Raw genomic sequence first — 14285 nt, 5'->3', positions numbered from 1 at the left:
TACCTGGAATCAGCTGGGGGAAGTCAGCAACTAATGCACATCCCACAGCTCGACTGGTGATGTTCTCAGGCCAGGAAAGCAACCTGTTCTGTGCTAGACAAAGGGACAAAAGCTGCACATGCACTTGGCATCAGCTGCAGGTGTTTGTGGTAACTGGGAGCTGGTCAGTGACTCCAGGCAGCTCCATGCCAGGACACCTGGTCTTGCTCCAAATGAGTAATTTAGGAACATGAGGTTATTTTAAGCAAATCCACTTAAAGGTTATTTTTGATTCCTAAATTTAAGGATGTATACCAGTATCTTTCAGGAACACTGGGATAGTTAAATCCAAAAGGTGGGGAAATCCACAAAGACTGGGAGAACCCTGAAGAGTAACGTTTATAGAGGAAACAACAACTTAGTGAAAAAGAATTAACAGGCAAAAGAAAGAAAAAATAGGATAGATAGGCTATGTATTCAGTAGAGGATAAAAGAGGGAGAACAACCAGCAGGAAGAGAAAATTCAAAACATTGAAAAAAATTAATAGCAAAACTTTCACTCTTTATATAAACAATTAGTTGACACACACAATACCTGACAACATTAGTGAAAGGGTGTTGTGCAGTGGTGAGTGACCTGGGCAGAAACAACTGCAAAAATAGTTCTAGGAAAAAAACATAATTCATTATGAGATGGTTAATACTGGAAAAGTTTAATAATTCTTACCTATTCTCTGTCCTATTTTTTGGGGGTACTAAATCCTTTTAGACAAAGATTGAGGTAGATTAGATGGGGCAATGGGTTTCTAAGCTTGCCAGAACCTCTGTTTGGGAAGAGCCCAAGATTTAATATTTCTCCTACATTACTGACTCTCAGTGTCTCCACTATTCCACCCTTGGAAAACCATAACCCACTGGAGGTGTGGATAAAGACTGTTTAAGGATACCTTTTTCCCCTCAAAACTTGTTTTGCTGCATGGAGTACAAATGCTGAGAGGACAGATGGCATTCTTACTGCAGCAGATGGGACATCTCTTCTGTGAATGTCATTGTTGCCCAGGTGAAGTGAAATCCCAGCTGTATTAATGCAGCTCTTTCAGGTGGCAGTGCACTGCATCACTGATAAACCTGAGAACTGAGAAAATAGATGCAAATTTAATTGCATGATTTATCCAGGTGGATGACTAAGAGTCAAGGGATTTAATTTCAGCACCTGTCTTAACCCCAGACTTTTTAGTTTTAATTTTCCTATGCCTCAGTTTTCTTATATAATCACAATTTTTATACAGAATTTTCTGTATAAAACCAGAATTTATTTTAACATCTTGAATTCTTCAGCTAGAAAACAGAATAACCATTAAATACTCAGAATATTAAGATCAAAAACATTATAGGAATTAAATTATTAGAGAGTTAATAGCAAGAAATTGCTATTCAGAGAACACGATTATGGGAATTGATTATTCAAACTCAATTATTTAGTTCTTTGTTCCTCCCCAGGCCTATGCTTTTCTCAAGTCAAATAGGAACACAAGTGGTGTTTTACTTTATTTTCTCCTTCCCAAGGCAGCCTTCACTCAGTGAGAAATGGAACTGCCTGCTTTTCTTTAGAAATCCCCTTAGGCCTTTGTTCAAATATCCAGGTTCTCCACTTCACTGTAGGTTGTCTCTAACACTTCTGTTGGGAAGGGCCTTCCTAGTTGAATAAAGATTTGTTTTTAATATACAGTGTCTCTTTCCCTCCTCATAACTTGACTACACTTTTGGTTTGATCCAGCTTTCTTATCTTGAAGCTGTGCTGTAATAACTGCTGGTGTTTTCTTGTCCCTTCTTTAATGGCCACAGTCCCACGAAAGCTGGAGGTGAAGGAGCCGTAACATCTAAGAGACCCTTCATTGGCAAAAGAGGCCCTGACTGACTTCCTACCTTTTCACAGTTCACCAGCTCACAACAGGGCATCACACTAGAGAAAGCAAATCAGACTAGAAGTGCTGTACAATTTCCCAAGGAAATTATAGCAATTTTCCAGGAAACAAAGTGCCGAGGATCCTGTTCCAGCAATTACCACAATGTTTTGAGTAAACTCACCAAGTCAAGCAGCCTGGCTGCAAACATCACAGGCAGCAACACCTTCTCACTACAAATTCATTCCCCCCTCTGTGCCATGACAGACCTTTTATGCTGTGAAGGCACAGCCTCACTGGCTCGTTTGCCTCCTCAGCTGGAACAGTTACCAGGGAATGCTTAAAGGGACCCTGTGTCTTCAGAACAAGTTAAAAATACCATGTTCAAAATTAGACAGATCTTTTTCCCCATTATTATGTCTGGACTGAAGAGTCTTAACCTATGGCTTGAGCCTCAGGGGATATTTTTCTTATTTTGCATTCTCTAGCAAGGTTGAACATTAATATTGCTGGAATCACTGCCTTCAACAGTGTTATAGTTCTCTTGGCAGTCCCAGCTCATCATCAGCTGAAGTCTCCAGGTCACTTAGAAAAATCCTAGCTTGCACTTTGATACTCTCAAACAGGTCAAAAGAGGATCCTTAAACATAGGATAAGAAAGATTAGGACTTTTTAAATGCATTTTGTAGCAATGCCAAGAAGCAATCAAAGGAATAAAGCTATCCAATCACTGTCAAATATTTTCAGCTGGTGCCAGAAATGATTAAGGGAGTGAAGGGTCCTGAGTCAAATTATCCACCATCCTCTAACCACGGATCTTGGTCTATCACTGTCTCCCCCAAAAGTAAAACAATACATGCAACCAGAATTTGTAAGGATATTAGGGGATTAATGGGAACACGTCCCCTAAATCTCACTCAGGTGCTCAAGTGTAATTGCTTAATATTGAAATTGCTGAGTGTTAATGAATAAACCGAGGAAGGAGATCTGGAGCAAATAAAAGAAACCTCACCAGCCTGTCATAAAGGAAAGAAAACACCCCAATTATTATTTGATTAAGCAACTGTCATAACACTAATTAATGAACACACTATAGACACATTCAGTATCATTTGAATTATTTATTTTTTTAAGTGGACAATTTAAATGTTGATGTTGTTAACCATTTTGTTTCAATTTTCTGAGAGCCCTTGGCTGAAATTTCTTGCACTAATCATAGTACATAAGGGGAACAAAAGTAGAAGGTGATTTTCCAGTGTGCATGTGTGTCTGTGTCTCTGTGTACGTATGTGCTTTACAGTTATCAAACATTTATTTACACACCAACTTTACACTGAAGTCTTTAAGAAGTCTTTTCTATGGCAGGGGAAAGAATCAACTGACCAAAGACTTGGGTCTATGTGATCCATTAGAGATTTTCCAGTACAGTCCCACAGAGCTTCTTATGCATTGAAACTTTTGCCAGAATGTTACTCCATCCAGTAGTGTTTCTTTCTGAGATGAAACCTGGAGCTGAGGAATGCATCTCTTCAGTTTCCTTAATTTTCACTAAACTGTAAATAATTTAAATTATTAAATTGAAATATCAAGACATTTAGTTATTGTTCATATCGCTCATCTTTAACCTTCTAATAATACATCACATTTTAAAAATAATTTTAAAAAAAGCAATCAAAAAAAAAAAAAAGACTTTGGAGGCTATATACTACACAATCTCCATGGCTCCTGCTGCTTGGGAAATATAACATTACAATTCCCAGAATATATTTGGAGCAGTGGAACAGAATTGTCCGTTGGCAACTTTCACATTCAGCAATCCAGACACTACAACAATAATTTAAAAAATTGCTTTGTGATTTATTTTTTTTTTAAACTGTATTAAAAAAGGAACACTAACCTACTCCTTAAATATAGTTTGGTTTTTGTGAAACACCACAAGATTTGGCAAAAAAAGATGTAAAAGAAGACTGTTTCGATGTATAAAACTCCTTACCAGTAGAAGAAACACTGACCTTAATTTGGCCTAGTCACAGATTAATTTCGTGGGTTTTGCTGCATATTTGAAGCCTTAAAGAGCAGAAGGAGCTGCTTGTCAGTTTGGAAATCACAAAACATTGCGCACCACCAATCCCTTCAGTAGGCAAGGTGTCCATGAGGAACAGGAAAGCAGAGGGGTGTACATAGAATATCTGTGGGCATGTGCATGTGCATACAGGACGGTGTGGACAAACTCCTCACTGTGGGTGCCAGTACTGTGGGACGTGCCCCTTCTCTACAATCTACAGCAGTGCTTTCCTTCAACTCTCCTGTTCTGTAGCGTCTGCTTTGAACTGGCTTTGCTCCCCAACACAACCACTCAGCTCCACACCCTGCAAACGAGTTCATCTGCCACTCACCAGATTTACATCTTTATGTCAATAAAACTTTAGGACAACTCGATGAAGAATTATTTCTTACACAAAACATGATAACACTCCCACTGTAGGAAATGGAATGAAACAAATGGATTAAAAGTGCAGTGACTGTGGTGAAACATCTCCACAGAGTTAGGCCTCAATCTCTTTGTTTTGTTTTTTGGGGTGTTTGAGCTGTTGGTTGTTTTGGTTTTTTTTTCACTGGGGGTGTGTGGTTTTCTCAGAGAGGAGACTTTCACTCTCCAGAACATTTATTTGTGGAAAATGATGTAGCAAGTTAAGGGGCCATAAGAGGAACTGTGTGCATACATCAGATTTCCCCTTTTCTCTCCTTGGGCTATTAAGCACTGCCCCATTTTTTTCCCACTAGAAGTGGAAGTGGTTAGCCCCTTTTTTATCGCTCCAGGAAAACAGATTAACCCAAGGATTCTTAGCAGAGGCCAATGTATTTGAGATTGTTCTGAATGATGACATCTGTCACTGCATCAAACACGAACTGTATGTTACTGGTGTCAGTGGCACAGGTGAAGTGTGAGTAGATCTCCTTGGTCTCCTTGTTGCGGTTCAAGTCCTCGAACTGGCGCTGGATGTAGACCGCGGCCTCCTCGTACGTGTTCTGGCCCTTGTACTCAGGGAAGCAGACTGTTAAGGGGATGCGACGGATTTTTTCTGCCAGCAGATCTTTCTTATTCAAAAAAAGGATGAGGGAAGTGTTGATAAACCAGTTGTTGTTGCAGATGGAATCAAACAGGCGCAAACTTTCTGCCATTCGACTCTGTAGGAGAGGAAACAGCGGTGTCAGCAGTAGTGTTTGAGCGGGACTGTGGGGGGCACACAAAAGACATCACTGTACAGCAGGGAGCAAAATCTGCCTTGGGAAACGAGTCTGCTTTCATTTGGGCACTGTCCATCTTACCTGACAATGGCATTTCAGGGATTTTAATTCACTTGTTTTCATACAGTATATTTCACCACAGACTGCTTGAGAACACTCTAAAACTGAAGATTTAGAAACCATAGGTGCAACTTGGGAAAACATGGTTCTATTCAAATTTGGTTAGCACTGATAACAGAATCTTAAACAGGGATGAGTGTTTTCTAAGGATTTCACACCACACATACATTCTGCTTTTAATTTTTTTTTAAAAGATGGAATTAATACAGCCCAGTTATAACACTGCATTGTTAGATGTGTAGTTTAGCATGCCATACATACTCAGAATTTTTTCCTTGCCTTCCTGTACAATGGTAAGCTGGAAAGAATGCACAGCAGCCACACTCTGCTGTGGTGGGACAACCTGAATGTTTATAGCTGAAAGCTGAGTTTAGCCAGATGTGTTTAACATCTGCCTGCTGCCATGAGTAGGTAAACTCCATTTCTGAACACCTGAGGATGACCACCACAGTTACAAAGTGGAATTACAACCCAGTGCTGCTCCAGACTGACCGCAGGGAGGTCTGTTAGAAATCAGGAGCCCTCAGGAATTTCCTGATGTGTTGCCACTGTGACAGTTCCTGCTGATGCCGCTGGAGCTGTCCATGGTACCGACCCTTGGGAGGCTCAGTGTACTCACTGGTTTACACCTCTAAATAGATGTGAACAGATGGAATGTCTTGAAAATATTCTAGATTATTAAAATAAATACCACTAAACTATTGTCAAAAGTAGATACAGAAAATATCTTCATCGAGCATTTTTGGCAAGGTCAGTGTTTTCCAGCATGTTTAAGTTTCTGAAATGTTATGTGTACATTGTGAGTCACTGCAGTGGCCCAGAGAAAGTGAACAGAAGGGATTTGGGATATCAGAAACAAAGAGTATATTTTGTTTACAAGATTTTGCAAATATGTTCGTGTTCCATTTGTCTGGTTTTTCTTCGGGGGGAGGGGACTCTTGGGGATGGTCCAGTGCAGGGCCAGCAGTTGGACTCGATGATCCTTGTGGGTCCCTTCCAACTTGACATGTTCTGTGATTCTGTGAAAATAATCAAGAGTCGAGGCATTTTTGTTGTTTGACTGTGAAGTTTTTTGGCCAGTTTTCCTCTTTGGAAAGTGGAAGCAACGGGATGATTTTGGCTTTTAATAGAAATAATAGTATTTTGGGCCTAATTCTCCTGAAATTTGTGTCATTTATGTCTAGTGTATCTCCCATCTCCCTTGACTTCACTAGAGTCAACTCATATTCCAACTGGTGAGATGAAGAGAGAAAAATCGTTCACTGTTTAGTGCACAAAGAGTAATGTGATAATATAATATAATAAAATTTACTTTCTATTTCGTGGGGTAGCTTTTTTGAGAATGCAAAGGTATTGTTATTACTTCAAAGGAAATCTGCAACAGTTTGGATCATTATTGTTGCACTAAAACAGTATCCTGAAAAAATTAGCCCTGAAAAATGCACAGTTGCTGAAACAGGAGCAAACTGGGTTACATAAGCTTTTCAAATTCCCTCTCCTCTCTTCCTCACTTCGTGCTACTGCTCCTTTCCATTTGCTAAGGACTGGCTTGGTCAGAACTGCGTCCTCTGTACTCACAGTTCCTGAAGGCATTGATTTCTTCTGTGTTTACAGACTAAACCCACACTCTGCTGGCAGTTCCTGGTCACCCCAAAGCCCCCGGAGCACAGGGGGGGGCACTGTGAGGGCTGGCACTGCCTCAGCATGGGGGAATCTCACTGCCAAGCCCTAAAACCACACCCGAATATAAGCAAAGTTACACCGTTCAGCTCTTGGGGGTGGGTTGTTTGCTTCTGCCATTGTAAAGGCAGATTAGTAGGTGTAAAAATGTAGCTTTCAAAATATGTTTGAGCAATTATTTTTTATTTTCACAATGCAAATCATGACACAAGAGATAATCCCCTAAAAACATCACAGATCTGTTTCCAAATACCCATGCTTTCCTTTCCTGATTTTGTAGCTGATAATGAAATTTTTATCTCAGTTGAAATGCTTTTGCTACTAATAGGCTGGGAAAAAAATCTTTTAGAGCTAATATAGGTTTTTGGCCAACTCTCAGAATAATCATGCCAAGGGGATATTGCATTTTAAGAGGTTTGTGTTTATTACTGTATTTTGTTGTGAGTCATAACACTGTCCCTCTGCTCCCAAATCCTCCCGTGCAGTCTCTAATCCAGGGACAAAAGCAGAGCTAAACCCCTTCCATAAATTATGAAATGTAATGAACGTGTACAAGAGGATGACAGTTTTAAATTACTGTAAACTTGGTGATCCCTTACGTGATGTGAAAAAAAAATTAGTAAATTGTTGATCTTGACACCTAAGAAATTTCTTCTTCAGTATAATATTATTATAAAATTGGCTGGATATCTGAAAGTCATAAAATCCTTAGCTAAACTAAATAGGATTTATTTCAGTTAAAAGCAAGTTAATCAAGAATCATTTCCAACAAGGATGCAGGCTATGTTACCCCAGTGAAGGGCTGTGGGTTGCATGGTATAAATATATGATATTTTTTGGGAAATGAAACCCCCAAATCTATGCCATGATTTAACTTGAATAGCACAGGTAGGAAAATGTATCACTGAACAATGAGGAAATGTGTCAGTAAGGAAAGCCAAGGAAAAACCCAGTCTTCAAATCCTAAAATCACAGAATGGGTTGGGTTGGAAGGACCTTAGATATCATCTTGTTCTGCCACGGGCAGGGACACCTTCCACTAGCCCAGGTTGCTCCAAGCTCCATCCAGCCTGGCCTTGGACACTTCCAGGGATGGGGCAGCCACAGCTCCTCTGGCAACCTGTGCCAAGGCCTGCCCACCCTCACAGGGCAAAGTTTCTTCCTGATATCCAATCTGAACCTACTCTGCACAGAAGCCATTCCCCCCTTGTGCTGTCACTCCAGGCCTTTGTAAATCGTCTCCATCTTTCTTGTTGGCTCCCTTTAGGCACTTGAAGGCCCCAATAAGGTCTCCCTAAGCCTTCTTTTTTCCAAGCTAAACAAACCCAGTTCTCTCAGCCTCTCATTGCAGGACAGGTGCCTCCTCTGGACTGGCTCCAGCAGCTCCACGGCCTCGCTGTGCTGGTCCCCAGGGCTGGAGGCAGCTCTGCAGGGGGCTCTCACCTGGGGGAGCAGAGGGGTAGAACCCCCTCCTGCCCTGCTGCCCTCACTGTGGATCAGCCCAGCACACAGGGGGGTTCTGGGCTGGGACATGTCCAGCTCTCACCTACCAGCACCCCAAGTCCTTCTCCCCAGGGCTGTTCTCCATCTGTCCATCCCTCAGCCTGGATTGATCCTGGGGGTTGCCCTGACCCAGCTGTTCAATCTCACTTTCCACATGGGATTAAATGACAGACAATTAAATCCAAACCTAAGCAAAAAAATTACATATGGCAAGACGAGGCCTTTATAAATTCCAGGTGGTGGCTTATGGTTTGTTCAGTGCCTCGACCACCTTTCCAATAGCAATGCACAAGAGCCAAGTGATTTCTGCTGTAACTTAAGAGGTGGTATGTCCACTGTTCTAAGATGAAGGCTGACACTGAAAATATGTGCTGTATCCACTCATGTGCTCCTGACATAACAAGCTCATTTCTAGGTTTTGTTAATACTGTAAAATTACCGTTCATATCATATGGAAAGTGAACTTGAGAGGGTTATGGCTCATTATAATAAAAATAGAATAAATTATTGTACAACTCCCAAAGGTGTTATTAAAATTTTCTATTAACATGGAGAAAAAAATAAGGATAGGAAAAGGTATTATTCTTCTCTGCAGTGTCTTTTCCAGTTCTGGAATCTTGAAGGTGGTCAGAAAAAAATGTGCTGCTGTAATTTTATAATTATATACAAGCTGGGGTATAAGCAAGATAATGCCAGTGCTTTATCCAGATGGCCTTGTTGGGGGCTAATTGCAAATTCTTCTCTGAGCATAAGAACAAGGAATTGGTTGCTTAAGGGAAAGAACTTGCTAAGGAACAGATGGCTGCTTCTATTCTTCCAATACTCTGCAAACATACAAATGTCCCTGGTCATCCTCTGGAACAGTAGAGGTGTGATTAGCAGAAAAGAGTTCAGAACAACTAAGAGCTTCCAGTTATCTAAATAGAAAGTAATTAAGAAAAAAAACCACTTGGTAAATGGAGCCAAATTGAAATGCAGAATCTCCTTACAGCTTTCATATTAAAGCTTTCTAGTCTCGGCTGGGGGAGCTTTGGAATTAAAAAATATGAAGAGAGAAACTATCACAAATAAGGGAATTAGCTGCCATTTGTACTTTATACCTAAGAACTTTCAGTCATTGATTCTCTTTCATCATCATCATTTTCAAACCGGTAGGCACTTGGGGATTTGAAAACCTTAACCAAACTAAATAAAATTTATCTTGTGTAAACCATAAACAATAATGAATAAAATCTGTGCAGGAACAGCAATGTTTGCTTTCCACAAAAGTTAGAAAATCTTTAAATGTCAGTAAATCCTGGAAGAACCAGGGGAAGCTGCTGCTATTTCCTGTTTGAGGCTTTCCTTGCAGTAGTGGCTGACATTTAACATGTGCTGTAGCTCTGAGCTATTGCACAAAATGGCACCAACCTCTCCTTGCTGTTTCAAGTGTCTTCTTTAGAGTCCCACAACTTAAAGCCTTCTAAAGACAGCAGGTAAAGCTGAAGAATTTGAAGAAGGGGTAGAGGGGTAAAAAGGTAACTGAATCAGTTGGATGTAAACATGGTTTCTTCCTTAAGGTTACCAGACAAAATTGAATCTATTGTGAAATAATGACAGTCCACAAAATAAATGAAGGAAATACCATTGCCCAAGACAGTCCCAGTCAAAGCAATTCAGGAATTCAAACTATGCTTGAAGAGAGGCAGAAGGAAAGCAGAATTTGCAAAGCAAAACTACAGATGATGTAGAAAGCAAGAGATAACTTGGATAAATACAAAGAGACATTCCTGTCTTGCAAAAAAGCCTGGATTGAGTGCTGGCTGAAATGTCCCTCCTGTGTAGCAGTGGGGCACCCTGATTGAGTGCTTGATTTAAAAGGGAAAACACTCTTGTGTGATTCATCTTTTGTTCAAAGGAAGAAGACTCCTACAAGAATATAAAGGATCAGGTGAGGAAGTGGGGGAAATTAGGATAATTTAATGAGTTTAAAACATTAATTTAAAAATCAAAAAGAAGAAACTATGTGTTGGAGAGAAGTAAACAGCCTTCATCCCATTCCCTCTGTGAATTCTTCTCACAGAAATTAAAACCTCACTGAGGTAGGATTAAATTGGGATAAAACACTCTACCCCTGTTGCCCTGGATATACTAGTTTCTAGCCTTGGCATCTCCCAGAAGGGACAGGGTAAGCAACAGTAGTTCAACTAGACAAAATTGTTTCGGTTTCCAATCCCAGAATCCCAGAGTTTTCCGGGAAAATGCTGGGTATTTTAGAATGTCAAAATAAGAGAGGGTGACATAGAAGGCTAAGTCCCACTGGGAATTCATTAAGAAGTGTTCTTAAGTCACTTAGCAGCTTAACTTATTCTCCAAGCAGACAAACTCATTATCCATCACCAATACAATGTTACATTAGTCCAAAAGCAGTGCAGGAATTGCTGAGCAGTCACATAAACAAAGCAGGAGGGAGGTTGGGATAAGGAGAAGCAGCTGTGTCAGTACCTGTCAGACAGTTCCATCCATGTACCTGCCATCTATTTATATCCTTCCTGCCAACATTCCTTTCAGTGTCCTGCACACGGGAGAAATGATCATGTCCTGTCATTGTTCATCCAGTCTGTACAATGTAGCACTGGCGGAGGGGGCAGTAGTCAGTACCTGATACCTTTTTTTCAGAGAAGGAAGGGAAAATAAACCTCACCAAGTGGTACTGCAGCATCCTGTCTCCCAGGATGATTTCTGTTGAATATTACTGCTGTCTTTACACAAAATTCTGCAGATGATAACTGAAGCTGGCAGTACAGATGAGAACTACGTAAGGACCTTTAGCCTTGGCTGTTGTGTAGGGTGACAATGAAAACATTATGAATATTTTATCATGTGTAATCTCTATGAGTGGAAAAAAACCTGTAGTGTTACTGAGGCTTACTGTGGACTAGACAAAACAAAGCAGATTTAGTTGAGAGAATTACTTTAACAGAGTCCTGAACTGTTTCTGAAAACTGATTCCCTGAAAAAGCAAATCATGTCTTAGGAGTCTGTGCTACGTTAAACATTGATATGTTCTAGTTACATATGTGTAATACATGTGCCAGTGACAGGCTGGGGTAAACCACTTTTAATACCATTTATCAAAACTATTGGATATTCCTAGATTGGGAACAATACAGATTTGTTAATCCCAGTAAGTACAATCTGACACCAAGCTATGATTACACTAAGGAGAGCTGAGCTGAGAAAGAAGTTTGATTAAATTTCCTGACAGGAAGATTAGATTTTGAGACAGGGCATTTCCAAGCAGAGGAGCAGGACAACAGGTGCTTCTGTAGGACTTCTCAATTAAAGGGAACCTAAAGAAAGGATGTATAGAAAACTCTTGGAAGAACAGTGGAAAAGGTTACTGAGTTCCAGAGTCAGAAAGAGTGGGACAGTCATCATTCCACAGAAATGCCAGAAGAGCCAGGTAAAGGCTTCTCCTGTATGTCTGGCCAGGTTATTAAAAGCTGTTCCACAAACAAGAAAAGGGCAGAATAGAAAGGGAGAAATACATGTAGACTGAACTACCGCTGATGACCAGCTCTACATATCTCTTAAGCAAGCTGAAGTAAAGGAAAATTATATTTAGGAGTCATAAAATGTGCATGTGATAGGTGCTATATTTATCATTACTCATAAGAGCATTACAAGTCCAGAGGAAAGTTCTAGACAAAGGTATGTTCAAGAGAAGAGAAATATGGGGCAGTCAGTATTGGTCCTGTGCCTGACAGAACAACATCACTGGTCAGCACTTCTGGGAAGCAGTGATAAGGATACAAGAGAAACTTAGAGGCACAGTGGGCCAACATATTAAACCTCCACACTGCACAGAGTCCAGCCAAAACAGCACTGCCTTAGCTGCAGCAAAAGCACCCAAGAGGATCATTGAAGTGGGCAGGGAGCTTGTTTGTGCTCCTTGAAGGAGGCCTTGCTGTATTTCAGTTGCTCAGCAAACAAATATTAACACTCTCCTTTTGCCACCTCAAAGGCCAGCAGAGCTTTGTGCTCCAGAAGCCTCTGGACATCTGAGCTCTGAGCACATGCACTGCTGCTCTGGCTGTCACTGTGGAGTGCAGGGAGTTTTAAGAGGGCAAACAAGCCAGAAAAATAATAGAAAAATAAATCTCTATGGTCTCTGACAGTGCCAGAAGGTAAAGATTTCCTGAGTACAAACTAAGATAGTTCTAAGAAGTAAATTAGCAACATATAATACTTACCCTTGCTTTGGGGGGTAGAGTTTTTTAAGCATTGTACAGTACTCAAAGCAAATTGCGTTTTTCTAGAGGTTAGGAAAAAATCCAGTTTAAAAACATTTTCTTATTAAAAGCATGTTCATTTAAAATCTCACGGTTCTTGAAAAGATATTCAAAGTAGCGTGAACATCCGTACCTTAATCGTAAATATCTGGATGTTTTATCCTTAGATTGAGTTGTCTCTATGGTAATAGAGGCCAGCTTTTCTATTCCTGCTAGCATATTTCAATTGATTTCAATACTTACTCAGTGCTTTCAAGTGGGGTAGTTTCTTTGTTTTTGTTTTCTTCCAGGCCTTTAGATTATTTACTTAGCCAAGGGCAAAAGGAGCATTCCAAGTACATATCCAACACAGCTGAAAGGTTGCAGTTTCACACATGAAATGTGTCCAGGACTTTAGTTGTCCTCATTTGAGACCTTTAAGCTTAATATCAGCCTTCTAGGTCTAGACAATCATAGCATGGTTTGTTTTGGAAGGACCTTAAATATCATCTCATTCCGCCCCCTGCCCTGGGCAGGGACACCTTCCACTAGCCCAGATTGCTCCATCCTGGCCTTGGACACTTCCAGGGATGGGACAGCCACAGCTTCTCTGGCAACCTGTGCCAGGGCCTCACCACCCTCACAGTAAATCATTTCTTCCTATTACCTGATCTACATCTACCCAGAATAACAAATTTAACACTGCACTGACCTTCAAGGAGGGGTTGAGGGAACTGGGCTTGTTTGGGCTGGCAAAGAGGCCAAAGGGTGATCTAAGAACAACCAACAATGACTTAAAGAATGGTTCAAAGACGATGACACAAAACTCTTCCCAGCGGCATCAGAGGAAGGAGGAAGCAGCCAGGAACACTAACTGAGGCTTGGAGGTTCGGGTTAGATGTTGGGGTTCCTCTGGAACCCCAGCTCAGCACTGGAACAATTTGCTGAGGTTTGTGAAATCTCTATCCGTAGAGGCTTTTCACTCAACTAACGAGGCAAAGCCCCAGCTGGCCTCCTTTGCTGCTGGCAGCAGTCCAGACCTTCAGAGGTCACAGCCAGCCCACATTTCTGTAATTCCATGAATTCTAAAAACGGATTTGTAGTTGAATCCATAAATGAGAAGTCAATTTTATGCACCCAGTTCTGAGCAGATCTCAAAGCTTGCATCTCAAAGAGGGTACTTTAAGGGCTTTCCCTTTGATGAAAAAAGTCACTATGTGTTGGTGGGGCAGGATGAAAAGCAAATGGCCAAAGAATGGAGTTGTGGCCTTTGTGGAACACCCAGAGTTTACTGGTTTCTGTTCTTTCATGCTCCCTGGTACTGAGAGCAGCCCCAAACTATGGAACTAGTGCAGAAATGTGCAAGATGTTTATTCACTGTTTATTCACTAGTGCAGGCTACTGACTAACCCACCTTTTACATAGTTGATGCACCACCCAAGCTCTGGTTGATACATTATATGTAAAGAAAGAAGGCTTTTCATTGCACTTGCTTTGAAATAGGCACTTTTCTAATGCATTGCAGGGTGGGAAAGAAGGTTCATGTGGTGAATATTGGTTCCTGTCACACAGACAATTGTCTGTCTCAATTGAAGTG

The 14285-nt window shown here is 40.8% G+C and overlaps 2 protein-coding genes across 3 annotated transcripts in view; one reads left to right on the top strand and one right to left on the bottom strand.

The window, feature by feature from the left end:
• The window catches only part of RSPH14 (radial spoke head 14 homolog), a 73536-nt gene that overhangs the window by 3760 nt on the left and 55491 nt on the right, over window positions 1-14285 (top strand). The gene's annotated exons all lie outside the window — the stretch shown is intronic.
• The window catches only part of GNAZ (G protein subunit alpha z), a 52058-nt gene continuing 40762 nt past the window's right edge, over window positions 2990-14285 (bottom strand). For both annotated transcript variants that reach the window (XM_027882020.1, XM_027882019.1), the window contains one exon: window positions 2990-5072. In XM_027882020.1, the coding sequence (XP_027737821.1) occupies window positions 4728-5072 (345 nt within the window). In that variant the 3' untranslated portion in view covers window positions 2990-4727. The remainder of the gene's footprint in view (window positions 5073-14285) is intronic.

Source organism: Empidonax traillii, unplaced genomic scaffold, assembly GCF_003031625.1.
Source record: "Empidonax traillii isolate 1590-97213 ecotype Southwest subspecies unplaced genomic scaffold, ASM303162v1 scaffold99:size1466351, whole genome shotgun sequence".
Classification (NCBI taxonomy): domain Eukaryota; kingdom Metazoa; phylum Chordata; class Aves; order Passeriformes; family Tyrannidae; genus Empidonax; species Empidonax traillii.
Note: the sequence above shows the minus strand (reverse complement) of the source record. Positions and strands in the feature narration are given on the sequence as shown.